Raw genomic sequence first — 15,237 nt, forward strand, 5'->3', positions numbered from 1 at the left:
TTTCAGGAGTTACGAATTAGGCATTATGCTTTCATAATTAATTACACTCGAGAGCCGGGACTTTGGAAAGGTCAAGACGGAATTCTAATGAAATGCTCTCCTCTTAGTGTGCTACATTTCACAGCGCACATTTTTATTTTGAGAAAAAAAATATGTACAGTTCAGCGCTCCAGCTCGAATGGCACAGATTCGAAGGAAAATCGACATTAGAACACCGGTTCTCATCAATTTAATTTGACTAAAAAAGTGATTATTTAGCTCGAAATGTTCTAGGAATAAGTCTTTTAAAATTAAAAAAAAAACAACGAAATGGGTGGAAACCATGGTAGGTGCGATATGAACGAGTTCAATTCGGATCGGTGGTGAGGTAGTCAACTTTTAATTAGCAAGTACCATTTTTACAACTTCAGCAATCCACCAAAGGAAATTGAATCGTCGTGGCGTCCTCTAGATAGGTCATTTCTATATTGAACGTGACCACTGAATGTGACTAATTTGGGATGTGTTTGGATGGTGTCACATAACCTAGTTTGTCGTTTTGTATAGCACTACTGCTCTTTAGTGGCCTATTCACTCCTTGTTTATTGGACTAGACGTGGCAAAGACTAAAAAAACTACATAGACTAGGTAGGTGTTAGCATCCCATAATCATACTAGATATAGAAGTGATACATAAATCTCTGTGAATGTATAAAATGTGTTGCAGGTCGGTAAAAGTGGGCACACGATGAAAGACAAAAGACATTAGCACACCCGTCTCATTTCGTCTTGTTACCATTTCACGCATTATCTATTGGACCGATTGTTATGAAATTTACACACGGGTAGAAAATAACCTGGAATAACACATACTTTTTATCCCAAAACTCCTTCGGAAGCGAAGCCCCGGGGCGCATCTAGTAATATATAAATTCAGGAGGGTTGAACTTACGCTGTTAAGTGTTATAGGATAGTACCTACGCTAAGTAAATTCTTAACTCATAATATTATCATAATGCCCTTTGAATATTGTGTGCATAACAAGGGTTAAGTAACCGTTTGAACTCGACTGACCCCTCATTATATTTTAATGATATTATTTATACAGCAAATACCTTCGCAATATTATTCATAAAAATAGTGATTTTAAATGTGGATTATAAATTCAATGAATATTTCAATTAATCCTGAAATTATTCTTACCTTTTTTATACAGGTAATTCCTTGATCTCACAATCTTATTTATAAAAATATAGAATATAAATTAAATGAATATTTTAATTCAACCCAAATTTATTATTTGCATTATTATACAGGATATGCCTTGATCTCACTACCAAATTCATTAAAATATGCCCCTTTCTGTGTTATAAACAAAAATTAAATAAAAAGTCAATGTATTCAAAAATGTCAAATAATGATCGCACCAAACAATAGGCAAAATTGTAATTGATCTCAGCTGAGACAGAGACAAAAGAGAAACTTTTTAGATTAAAATTGGTAGAAAGTTTCTTGAGTGCGGGAACTTTGGACAATGATTAGCCCTCGAAAACTCTTTAATGACTTATACTAAATCAAGTTGGAATAACTTATTCTAGGTACATTTATTATGTTGCCCCGATTTTTAGGTCATTGTTTCATTTCTTCATCTTCAATAAGACAATTTAAACTGTCATGTCATTCATCACATGGTGTTAAACTAGGTAAGCGAAGCACTCTTGATTGTTGTGGATCTTTATTGTCAATTTTGATTGCTCAGTAAATTTGCGGCTGAATTTAAATAAAATATTCGTATTGACGTCAGTGGCTGAATCGGTTAGTTACCGTATTCCGATGTGCGAGTGGTTCATCCAGCCGGAAATACGGAATCAAGTTGAAATATTGAACCACAATTCAAAGATATCATTGATGGACGTTGTGATTGTCTATTGATTAATTATTATTGTATCATGTCCGACACATCTTAACAAATCTAACATCAATGTATTTTAAACACATTTTACGAAGATAATAAGACAGGGCAGCTTTTTTGGGCCTTTTATTGAAACATCAAGAGACGGACACAGGTTTGTAATGTTTTTAAAAGCAGTTTTTCCTCTCTGCTAAGGGGCACTAAATAAAGTAGTTCCCCACTCAACAATCTCATTATTAAAATTACTTTTGCGTCTAGTTTATTAACAGTGATACCTATTTTAACTGAATGTCGTAATTTTTTTCACGTAGAATAGTTGCAGGATGATGTTTACTTACGGCGGCGTTCGGTTCCGCCCTAGAATCCATATCCTCCCGTGGATGTCGTACAGGTCGACTAAGGGACTAAAGGACACAAATCATTAACAGCTGATAGGCAACAAGAGAATTTCCAAAGAGGCGGGCGGCCGGTAAAATCATAGTCAAATCTACCAAATTTAGAGAGATGTTTACCGAGCGAGGTAATTTTGCTTATGATGCTAAGTGCATGGGGAGTACGGGATGAAGGTAATGGAGTTCGCAAATTCCCGGCACTAAGCCAAGAAAGGTTTTCTTAAAATTTATACATAAAATCAAAATATCTAACACTGTAGACTTACTTTGAACTTTGCACACGCTTTTTTTTATTTACAGATTACACAGGTCAGATTTAAACAATAAGTATTTCTGTGTAACCATATCCACGAGTGATTTTAACTATCCAGAAACCTCAAAATACCCACGGGAGCGAAATTGTGCCACACAGCAGCGACATAAAAATAACTTAATAAATAAAAATGGTTGAAAGTTATGCATTCAAGAATTTATGCACTGTAAGTTCTTTCACGAGAAAAATATGTAAATTACCATACTTTACTTCAATGAATAATCATAATAAATCAGAAATAACTTCACCACACGAAGGGGGTTTGTCGTTTGAATAAACATGTATTATTAATATGGAAATCTAATAACAGTCGAGAAGAACGTAGGAAACCAAGATGTTTCGTATGTAGTTGCGTTGTTTAAATTCCCACCTCTACTAACTCATTTAGGTACATAGTTTTGGTACATATCATAAATAAAAGGGTTTAAATACATTACAATAAATATCTTTAAACAAAAAGTACATGGTTAAAAAGTATACAAAAATACTTATTGTAGATAAAGAAATATATTATATGAAATATAATTGACCAAAAAATATATATGAAAATCAAGCTGACCATCTGGCAGCACCCGTTCACGAGTTGATGCATGCATCAGCCATCGCGATGAAACTGTAACACATCTACATTTTGTATTATCAAAGGAAAATATGAATACTTCCCGCTCGCTAACGACGCTTGTGCCATATTGTATAAGTAAATGTTAGCAATAAAGATATTGTGCTTTTCTAAAGCCTGACTCGAGTCGAGTTTAGTTTTGTTATATCTTTCAAATCTTATTAGGTAAGTACGTCATGAATGAAGGTAACTTTTACATATTATCTGTGATGGAGGTCATTCAGCCGCCATTTTCTTTTGAATTTTTATCAATTTGTCTCTACGTCACCATGGCGTCACCATTTTTATAAATAACCATATATCATATTATACGGGTTTAAGTTCTACTAAATAACCCTCTAACGCCTTTTTTAAAGTTGTTCCTTTTACTAAACATATTGTCTATTTTTAAAAAGCCTTATAAAAATTTGCAATGTTTTTAACCTTAAAATAATTTAATAGTCCGTAAAAAATAATTCCTTTTTATGTTTAAATTTGTTCATCTGTTTGAGAACTACTAACTCACATATCGACATACAGATACACAGACACGACAAACTTACAACACAAGGGATGCTGTAAGTTCGACGTTGTTTGTTTTACGGTGTTTGATTACCTATGAAAAGTGCGAGGCGATGATGGAAAATTTCGAGGGAAATTTGAACCCAAAGAACATTATTAGAAAAGAAGAGATTTAGGAAATTTCCATCCTAACTAATATTATAAATGCGAAAGTAACTTTGTTTGTTTGTTATCTCTTCACGCTATATCTACTCAACCAATCTTCTTGAAATTTTACGTGTAGTTTGAAGTATGGAGAAGGACATAGGGTCGTTTTTGTCACCTTTCATCCCAGAAAATTAACGCGGGAGAAGCCGCGAGTAAAGCTAGTTATAAATAATCAGGTACATTATAAATAATAAGTCTTACACTTACCTATTCATCTTATCGAGTGTGTTATTGCCAACATCGCTGTCAGAATTATTCAAGTCGCTTAAATCTGACGTGACTTTTACAACTGCCTCATCAACATCATCATCGACAGCCATTTAAACATCCCCACTGCCTTCCTAAGGATGGACATGACCCACTACGCGGAATCGTTGTGGATTGGCGGGTTTTAACGAATGCAAATACAATCGGTTCCGGTTAAAATTATCTTGAGCTCCTCCGTGCTCCGGAAGGCACGATAATTTTGGTCACCCATTCAATGACCGACCATTGTGAGAGTGTCTTAACCGCCACTATTACAGGCCGAGCGCGCTAATTACTGCGCCATTGAGCTCCTACCGACATCTCAAAAATGAAGGAACTGAAATATTTCATAAACCCAAATATTTATAAAAATAAATTAATATTCTCCATTTCCAATTTTTATTTTCATTATAACAAAAAACTCTTACATAGTAATATCTGCAGTTTGGTAAATAACAAGTACTGACTTTGATAATAAAATATTCATATTATAATTAGTAAGGGTGGAATTAGGGTACAAAGGGTCGACCGCGATGGCGAAGGGAAAGGGCAGCTGCAAGCCAATTACGGGATGTCACGGTTCATATAGGGCTATAAATATTGGCTGGCTTATTCTGTATACGTTATATATCTACATAAAATATATAATTATATATATAACGAAGCTAATAGTTTGTAAAAGTTTATAACCCAACAAGCATGTTGGTTGCCGGGTGGTGTATATGTTATTTTATAGAATATCTTCGAAATTTCCTATTTGTAGTTTTTAATTTCCAACAAATCTTCATCAACTCTCGATATGCACTTTTTATATAGGTGTTTAAAATAAAATATTTGTTCGTGCTTGCTTGTTAGAAGGAAAACAATGTGAGGAAACATGAAATCTGATTGATGATTATCAGATCAGAGATAAAATTTGTCACATAAAAGTTTGGCAAACTTTTATATTGACGACCTCGGTGGCGACCTCGGTGGCGCAGTGGTAAAGTTCTTGCCACTGAACCGAGAGGTCCCGGGTTCGATCCCCAGTCGGGTCATGATAGAAAAATCATCTTTTTCTGATTGGCCCGGGTCTTGGATGTTGATCTATATTATGTATTTGTTATAAAATATAGTATCGTTGAATACATCCCATAACACAAGTCTCGAACTTACTTTGGGGCTAGCTCCATCTGTGTGATTAGTCCTAATATATTTATATTATTGCCAAGTAAGTCATCGCATATATATAATGTAAATAAAAATAAATATTGTGTACTTATATTGATTACGATCCTCAGCTATAAGGAATGACAGAAAAAGTGACACTAACATGCATTTGGGTTATTAGATCTTAATCCAAAGACTGCACAACGTCATACTCATCTTTTCCTATGTCCCAAAATCTAAATACACGCTTTAGTAAGTATTATCAAAGCGCTATCTACTTACCAGGTCGTTCAGGCCCCCTGTCGGAAATTATGTCATTCTAACCCTCCCTGAGATCGCGATACGGATGCATTTTCCCGCGAAAAATGGGACCGTTACATCCTAGGGTTAAATCCGTTTGACAATATATATAAATATATATATATATATATTAGGACAAATCACACAGATTGAGCTAGCCCCAAAGTAAGTTCGAGACTTGTGTTATGGGATACTAACTCAACGATACCATATTTTATAACAAATACATATATAGATAAACATCCAAGACCCGGGCCAATCAGAAAAAGGTCATTTTCCATCATGACCCGACCGGGGATCGAACCCGGGACCTCTCGGTTCAGAGGCAAGCACTTTACCACTGCGCCACCGAGGTCGTCGACAATGGAATCTAGATCTGAGTAATGATAGCTCTAAGTTTCCAAGCGGACTTTTCATTGCGCGGAAAAAATGTTATTCATTTGTACGAATAGTTAAATTTTTCAAAAAGTTGAGAATAGTTTAAATAGCTGTGAAATGAGGTAATAATTTAAAATTCAAGAGTTTTAAATCGTTTTCAGGAAAAGGAAATTTGTAAAAAAACACGTTACGTTTGGGGTTAGATAAAAAAAAACAAATCATCTTTATTTATATCCACAGCTTAATCTTAAAAATATAAATATTACTTTTTCTTCTGCAATTTGACAGGAATTGGCATGCTTTCAGCTCAGAATCATATGCAAATTGTACGAAAATATCCTTTAAATATATATGTATCTCTATTATTGCTGTATTTCTGTACGTAGCACATACAAAAATGATGATAAATAAAGTTTATTATCTGCGAGTATCTGTCTCTGAACTTCTACATAGTAATAAATGAGAAAACATTTTCTCCACCAAGCATTGCCAGGCACATACAACATCAGTCGGTATACCATAAGCTGCACCTGGGCTAAAGCCGACCTCATCAAATATTAAAGGAGATTGTTTGGTCCCAGGCCTGGCCCATTGTATCCATTAATCTTCGGGTAGCACTTTGGTTTATCAATAACTGTGTCGACCAGCGACAATATTGAATGCCTGGTGTGTATAAAATAAAGAGGTATTCCTCGAAGCGGACTTGTTTTGAGCGCACCCGTCGAAGCGCACCAAAATTATTCTTCTATGTACATTCACATAATATAACATGATAATCAAATGTCACTTCAATTGATAAATATCATTTATGTGTTTTGTTCTCATTAAAGTATAATTGCAAAGCTTTTTGACTCTAACATTTGTGACGTCACTTTTCTGTCATACAAGTCCCATTATTTTTTTTTCTCATGGATTAAAAGTATGTGATGGCAACTACCTTATTGTATTGTGGTGCTTTAAGAAAAGTGCCATTAGAATTAATGTGCTGAACGGAATTCATTTTCTGCGAAATCTAGTCTGTTCAATTATCTATGCTCTGCATAACATAGTATTTCTTACAATCAAAATTGGGTCACCGAAGAGAATTCATTGGAACGTAAAAATATGATATGAAACTTTTAGAAAACTTTGTCGTGTAGTCAGGACTGATGAAATTATTTAACTGTTCGAATTTTGTAAAATGATGTATTTTATTTTATTTTATTAATTTCATAAATTATATTAAACATACTTCTCCACACTTTCGTATTTATAAAAGGTATTAGCTGAATGGTGTCCCGTCTACAACACATTAACCTATTCGTACAAATTCATTGCAAGTTCGTCGCAATTACTGCTACATAGAGATCCATGTAGGGTAACTTGACATGCAGTTGACTGTATATATAACACCAATTTCTTGAAATAGAGTACTTCTCTGTTATCAAATCTTGCACATATAAAGTAAGTACTTAGATCAAAAAGTTATTGAGACATCAAAACTGGGTTTCAGAACCGACATAAAACAGCTCCGCGCGTAAAAGATGAACGGTTTATATAATAATCCATTTGCACTCAACTTAATAGGAAGCTATGAAGCTTCACTATACTTTTTCAACCTTTACAGCGTTGAAAGAGATGTGCTACTCGTATGAGGTCAAATTATCGTAGAAGTTATTTTGCCAGTAAGTTTCTTTTTCGGCTTTTCATAAGTTCAAAAAACTTTTTGGGACTAAAAGAGTAAGCAAACATACACTACCAAAAACTAGATAAAACTCGGAACTAGACAACTAGATAAATTTATCGCTAGTGCAATATGGTCAGGCTATCTTAAAAACGGAAATATGAATACGGTGATAATGTGTGTCAAATTATAGTTAAAATTAATTTTCCTGTAACACTTCGTCTTTTCATTAATACAAAAGTTGTTTTTACGATTAAACTTTTACGTTCTTCATACTCTATTTAATATATATAATATTTGGGAAATTATAAGAAATAAAAATGTGTGTTTTGAACAGAACCGATGCCAAAACAATGCCTCGGAAAAATCTACATTCAATTTTCAAATCTAATCTCTGTAGAACAATTAATAAAAGCTCAAATTGAATCGAGTCGGACGCTGTCGTCGGCCAGCTCGGCCATTTTAGGTTCAACAACATCAATAACTATCTTTTTTTAGTATACAACGACGTTTCTGATTATTTTTGTTTTAGTGCTACTAAACGTAACAAGAAAGTACATTGATAATGTGATTAAGAAATGTTTAATTTTCGACATTTTTGTAGAGGACGCATTGATTTCTAATAACTTTTTCGACTCGATTATCTTACTTTTAAGTGAACATTGAACATTTTGCTTGAACCTAGGTTTATCTAATCAATTTTAACTGCCAAGATCAGGCATCGACTCACCCAAAATTCGAAAAATTCGAAAAGTGCCTTAAGTTGTGAATAGAGCCATTCCGTTATCAGCGAAAGTCGAGGCAGCCATAATCGCACCAGTAATGCTTTTCTGAAGAGCGCTTTTCTTGCGTTTTGCTATCCGTACTGCTTATGCCACTACTCTCGGCGGAAATTCGACTGTGCATTTTGTTGATTTCCACACTTAGGTAGACTTAGGTACTTAAGTAATATTTTTTTAAAAGCATCAGGCAATTTATACAAGCAAAAAAAAATATTTTTACACTGAACCCGGCTTCGCGGCATCACAGCCCCTAATACAATGGGGCCCAATGTATTAGGGGCTGTGAAGCCTGTGACGCAAAGATGAGAGAGAGAGATGTATTGGGACAAATCTTACAATTTGAGTTAGCCCCAAAGTAAGTTTGAAGACTTATGTTATAGGATACTCTCGAAGATACCATATGGAAGTTCCATCATGGAACTGCCGATGAAACCGACTAGTGACAATGAAGTTGTTTCGGACATTTACAAATAATAATAAGTATCGAAATATGGACAAATCACACAGATAATATATTAATCTGAAAAAGATAACTTTTCCGTCTTGACCTGATAGGTTTTTTTCAGTTTTTACCGAAATTAAGGAAAAACTTAAACAATGAGAACTTTGCTCGACGACTATTCTATATGCATTTTAACGTATATAGGAACGGTTTGTGTGCTTTGACGTCGGAATAGTATTTGTTTCGCGTAAATGTTACCATTTGCCTTTTCCGACACCCACCCATATGTTTTTACTGTTGGAAAGGATATTTTTTTACAACAGGTGTAGAAACACACCAGATATCAAACACTGCAGATGCCACTCAAGCTAATGTAGCTTGAGTGGCATCTGCAATGTTTGATTTTTTTAACTTTGTTGTACAAAATTACGAAAACTATGTATGTACAAATGATAGGACTGAAATGAAATATATATGTATATATATATATAAATAAATTATTAAGATTCGGCTGTGATTTCACAGCCAACCCCAGCTGACAACAATATGTGTCCCTTTGTAGCCTCGTATGACACTCGCGACATGGAGTGGTCCTACTAACAGGACAACACGACACATAAGCGACGAATCAATAACGTATCTCAACATAAGTAATAAAGCCTATTCTAAGTACTAATAATATATTGTTCTCAGTAATATCTCCGTCCTAATTGCTTACATGACGCGGCGTCCCAGAGTTAATTAACAATAGGCCAGAGAGCCTAATGGCAGCAGCTTGACAGTGTCATGCCCTAAATGCTGTACGGAAACTAACCTTGTTACTAGTTGGAATCATAATTAAGTTTGAGCAAGTGGCTCAAAATCTTACGATATAGGTGTTTTTGCAACGTTAAACGTCACCTTTTTCGAATTCCAATGTTAGGTACGTGTTATTTTGTTCGATTATATTAAAGTAAATTACAAGTAAGATTTCGTGCATCCAGCCAGTACTAACAATGTTCTCAATTCAAAAATTGAAAATTGAATACTGACGAATACGGTACGGTGTGGGTGTCGCTGTTGTTGAATTAGACAAGTAAAACACTTTCCAAAGTGTATCCAATTTTGGTCATGAAAACTTCTTGTTGAAAAACACAATAACATATTTTTTATGAGTCACTCACGTGGTATTTATTTTACACGTTTTTTTCAAAGTTTTAGTCAAATAAATACGTCTAATGTTTACCATTTACATAGCAATTCCATTCAATTTATCAGAGAAAATTAAAAAATAAAATAATGATGGCTGTGGTCTCTATTCTAGTCTCACAAAATAAGGTGGTATCTTTTGGATACAGTCTGTATTCGCTACGTGCTGAGCATTCTTGGCTTAATTAAAATTTGCTCTTTCACACGTACTGCATTAAATATAATGAAAGTTTGCGGCAAAATAGCAAACAAGTTACGGCAAACACGGGACTAATACTAATTTTAATTTAGTTGAATAATATTATTTTGTTAGATTTAACTTAAAACATGTCAGTCACAGAATTGGCTACTTTCCAGCTAGTCAATTCAGATACCCTTCCCTTATGTCAAAAAACATTTTCATACAAAGTTTTACAGTCATTTCCATTTTTGAAAATATATATTTTTGAATGGTAATTTAAACACTTATATGCATTTTATTTTTTTTATCTAATCAAGTTGTAATAAGATAGGTACCTGATGAAAAAATTAAATACTTGTATAAAGACATAAATATGGGGCATATTTATGTCAAAACAAATCCACACAAAAAGTAAAAAATACACACTATTACTTATATGTTTCAGAAGTAGAAAAATGTTAATTACATAGAACCAAGGCAGCTTGGACTGGACATGGATTAAATTTCTTCGCCCGGTGCGCCACAAATTCTCGCACTTTAATTTCTGCAACGGATTTTCTATTTTAGATCGGAGCCATATTTCAACAGTGGCGATAAAACAACTGCGGGCTTCCATTTTCTTTATACAAAATCTATTATGGTCATTTGCCGAAGGGTCGGAAGGGTCAAAGGTTGGACATATAAGTTTTGGAGATAACGTAAAGCATACGAACATATATTTAAGTAGTTAGAGGATTTAGATTAGATGCGGACTCTGAATCAGTGCGAATGAAGGTTGATATTTATCTGATATATCTAAACTATCTTTTTTTATCCATTTAATCATCGAATTGATTGAATTCTTTGATTGGATATCGATACAATCATCACTTTTAGAAATGGATGACTAATTATGCAAGATGACTACTTCATGGATGGCGTTTAAGTAAATTATTCATCAAAAAACTTAAAGCATCGTATCGACTCGCCATTGTATTCGTCACAAAGTGGCAATCGATACGGCGCACACGCGAGCGAGTTAACCTCATTATCCTGCTATCATTTACTGCATGTCCTACATTTTGCTACTAACTACTCAATTGAAATACAAATTAATGCGAAAAATTTAATGTACAATCATTCAATTTTTCGCATTAATTTGTATTAAATATGGTTCGATAACTAATATTTATTTTGGTGACTATTCGAAGGCCTTTATATTATTAGAAACACCAAAAGTGTGATTGTACCATGGAATTAATAGGTACTCCGACGAAGTACTTACTAAGTCTATAAATTGTACCAAAATATATTTTAGCTTAAAGTATGCTTTTCTAAAGAAAAAAGTAAAGCTGTGAATCCCCAGCATAACTTTTAAAAGACCCGACGAATGTCGAAAATGGACTATGATAAAAAGTTTCTTACATTACTCAAACATTGTTATGCTCTGCTACTTTTTCTATCAAACTTGAAGACTTTTCTGAACTACTTACTAACTTTTAACGCGATAGTCGAAAGCGGAAAACGAAAACTTAACATTTTCTTATGAATAATAATAAATTCTATCGTATAAGTTGAAAAACATACTGCCAGAATTTATTTGTAAGGGATATTAGGAGCACCCATCAACGAAGTGCATGCATGAAGAGAGTGATGAATATAGAGGAAGCGAGTGAGATTTATCTTCCCCATGAGACACAGCGTGATAATATGTATGTGTAAGTATATTTACCTTTAATAAAATCAAATCAAGTCAGTGTTGTCAAATAAATTTAGAAGTTACCGTATGCTAGTGATCCCAGACCATGGCTATGGACTGGCCTGCTGGCGACCGTTGGCCACTCCAAACCCGCCGAGTCCTGGCAAAAGCGATAAAATAAAATGCTTGCTTGATTTCACCAAGGTCAAGAAATGCTGAAGACTAGAAGTGGAAAAGAAAAAGTAATAAAGCGGTCCTTGACCTCCGAGGCACACACAGGAGTTTAATTTAGTCTAATGTTGAAATGAATATAAATATTGAAACGAATCAAATTATTCCAAATATAATTTGGTAAATTGCCCGAAATACTTAATACCCGAATTATCCAATCACCTAAACGTACACATATGGCATGAATGTTTCTGCCCACGAAAATACAATTTTGCCCTTCCTCCTTTCTACCCTTTCCCTTATTTACGAGTAGGTATTCCGATTGTAAAGTACCTACAGCATCTATTAATAGATCAAAACAATTGAACGGACCCTTATGTTATCAGTTTTGTTTTTGTATGTAGATAACTGTTAGATAACCTCCGCTAATGGTCTGCTATCATTTAATATAGAAACAATTCTCAGTTTCACTGACATATCTTATCACCTATAAGGTTATAGCGAATAATTCGATACGCGTCGTAGTTTCAAATATTGAGAAATGATGAAAGCCACTTAATTGAGTAAAGTTCTTTTCTGTCTTTATCTAAAAGAAAAATAATTTCCAAAAATGAGTGAAAAATACACACATGCCTAATGGATTGAACGATTAACAATATTTCCTTTTAGATCGTGACGTATGCAAAGTACTTAGAAAATAACAGAATTGAACGCTACTGAAAGTTCAAACGGCGCGACTGTAGACCAAACGGTATTTGTAGAAAATGCATGAATTTAATGACGAATTACAATGTCAATATATTTCCAATATGCATAAAAACAACTATATTTAAAAAGTTTTATTAACTAAAAAAATATGTTGACTTGAAGAGAGACTTGTGAAAATATAAATGTGGAAAATCATAATCTCGGCCTATTCCTCAGGAAAAACGCATAACATATATTTTGTTTGTCCGTATTAGCATGCACATAACACATTCAGTAATGTAATCCAGGAATGAGCGATCAGTATCCCACGTGAACCGCAACCAGACATGCCATCAAAAATTCAGGTACAATTTGCCACTCGAATTATTTTATTAAAACTCAAATTGTATGTGTTGAGCTCTCGGGAGAAGTAGACTAGACAGCATATTGAAGTACTATAGGAATATTCTATGCTAATTTCATCACTTCTGCAGGGAATATAATAAAGAAAAGCTATGTCAAATAATAAGACGTCTCAAGGCCGTTCATTTTAAAAGTTCAGCTTCAACGACAATATCTTCTTCCACTGCCTTCAATAATTCTTTTGATAAAACCCTATTACACAAATATTATACCAATTGAATTATCTGATAATTCGATTGCAATAAAGAAAATATATTTTGCTCATATTTGAGCTAAAATGTGGACCATAACAATTAACAGATGTTTATTTATTATCGATTAAGTGAATGTAACAATGGTCGCAAGTCACCTTATATAATAATAATTGTGCCTATATTTAAAATTTAAATCTACATGACTTGACATCTCATTGCCTCAAATAGTTCTTTTAGTCTATCACCTCCATTTTCACCGCCATCCTTCTTTCCAGTAACTCACCAACGATGATCCGCGCAGTATGGAGGTGAAGAAGAATGAGAAGCCCGGCAACCTGTCGCCAGCCAAGCCGGTGCTGAAGTGCGAGGACGGGAAGAGCTCCAGATCTAGTAGCAAGTCGGAGAAGGAGCTTAAATTACCGCCAGAGAAGTCGCCGAGTGATGACGGGAGCCTGAGGAAAGAACGGCGGTTGTCCAAAGCTAGTGACAGCTCTAAGGAAACCTTTGAAAGGTAAGTATATGAAGCACGAATGCCAGACTTCCAGATTTAGCAAGTAATCGAAGGAGGAGAAACTTTTGCCGGAAAAGTTGCGATTATGAAGGGCTGAGAACAGAACGCCGCTTGGCCAAGGCTAAAAGGTGGGGCCCAGATCTAAACGGGTCGAATTTTGATGCTTGTGCCTCAGTTTACCTTTTAAGAAACAAAATACTATCGACTCTATCCGTGTCAAATGGATGACCAGAAACCAGAAACCAATTTAAAAGTCTCATATAGTATACAAACCCTAACCATAATCTCGACACACATAGGGCGCGACTAACTAGAGCGGGTATCGACAATGCAGTATATGTGTATGTGTATGTTCGCCATCAACACGCAACACAACACGAAGCTGTCAAGTTTTAAATATAGGTGAAGAATGTTGATAGTCTTCCTTCAGGCAAGTTCCATTTTCAATCCATCATCTTCTGCCCAGTCATCATCCTCATGAAGCTTACTCACTAACAATATCTTATTTATTACAATACTACAGAAAGCATAGGTAAGATCTAGTCAGGTACAGTACATAGTAATCTGACGAGAAAGCATTTCTAGCGACATTTGTCTTCACAAAAGTGGTGGATCATTAAAACTATTACAGTAAGTCTACGAACTACGAACTAAGAACTCACTAAACAACGTGAAACAACGAATTAATCGGATAACTAACAGCTACATTTACAGTAACTCAATAAGGCAGCATAAAATCGACACAAATCCATCACTGTGCCAATGATCGATGGTTCTAGACGTGGTAATGTATAACCCGTGATAAGTTGAGCAACTTTCCCTGGAGGACCACTTCGGCTTATCGAGTTAATGTCACGCATAATGATCTTTGTTTGTACGGATTATACGGAACGTAGTCGCGCTTGGCATAGATCAATTATAGAGGAAATGTTTGAAAGTTTTAAATTAATATCTGTCTATTTTCTATATCATTGATATTTAAGCAATTAAATAATCGTTTTCATTACATAGGAGAATTTATTTATATTTTCACTGATATGTGTGCGGAACGGAGACTGGAGAATTCAATGTGAGCAGCAACTGGTATCACGAGCTATTTATGACTTAATAACAGCCGAAATAAGCCGATACCGGAAATAGAAGTTAGGGGATTGTTTCCACATTCTTGGTTTGTTTCCTCTATTATTTTTCATCAACTGACCATCTCGCTCTTGGACTTCCTCTTTTTATTGTGAAACATATTTACAATACAAGCTCACGGATTTACAGCTAGCTGAGCACACATATATCTGTTCCTTTATTACTATAATATATAATATAA

General features: G+C 34.6%; 1 protein-coding gene across 1 annotated transcript in view; it reads left to right on the plus strand.

Annotated features, from left to right (window-relative positions):
• Positions 1-15,237, plus strand: part of LOC128678290 (uncharacterized) — a 59,264-nt gene that overhangs the window by 19,361 nt on the left and 24,666 nt on the right. The window contains exon 2 of the mRNA XM_053759728.2: positions 13,681-13,916. Coding sequence (XP_053615703.1) covers positions 13,708-13,916 — 209 coding nt within the window. The 5' untranslated portion in view covers positions 13,681-13,707. The remainder of the gene's footprint in view (positions 1-13,680; positions 13,917-15,237) is intronic.

This window comes from Plodia interpunctella, chromosome 19, assembly GCF_027563975.2.
Source record: "Plodia interpunctella isolate USDA-ARS_2022_Savannah chromosome 19, ilPloInte3.2, whole genome shotgun sequence".
NCBI classification, from domain to species: Eukaryota; Metazoa; Arthropoda; class Insecta; order Lepidoptera; family Pyralidae; genus Plodia; species Plodia interpunctella.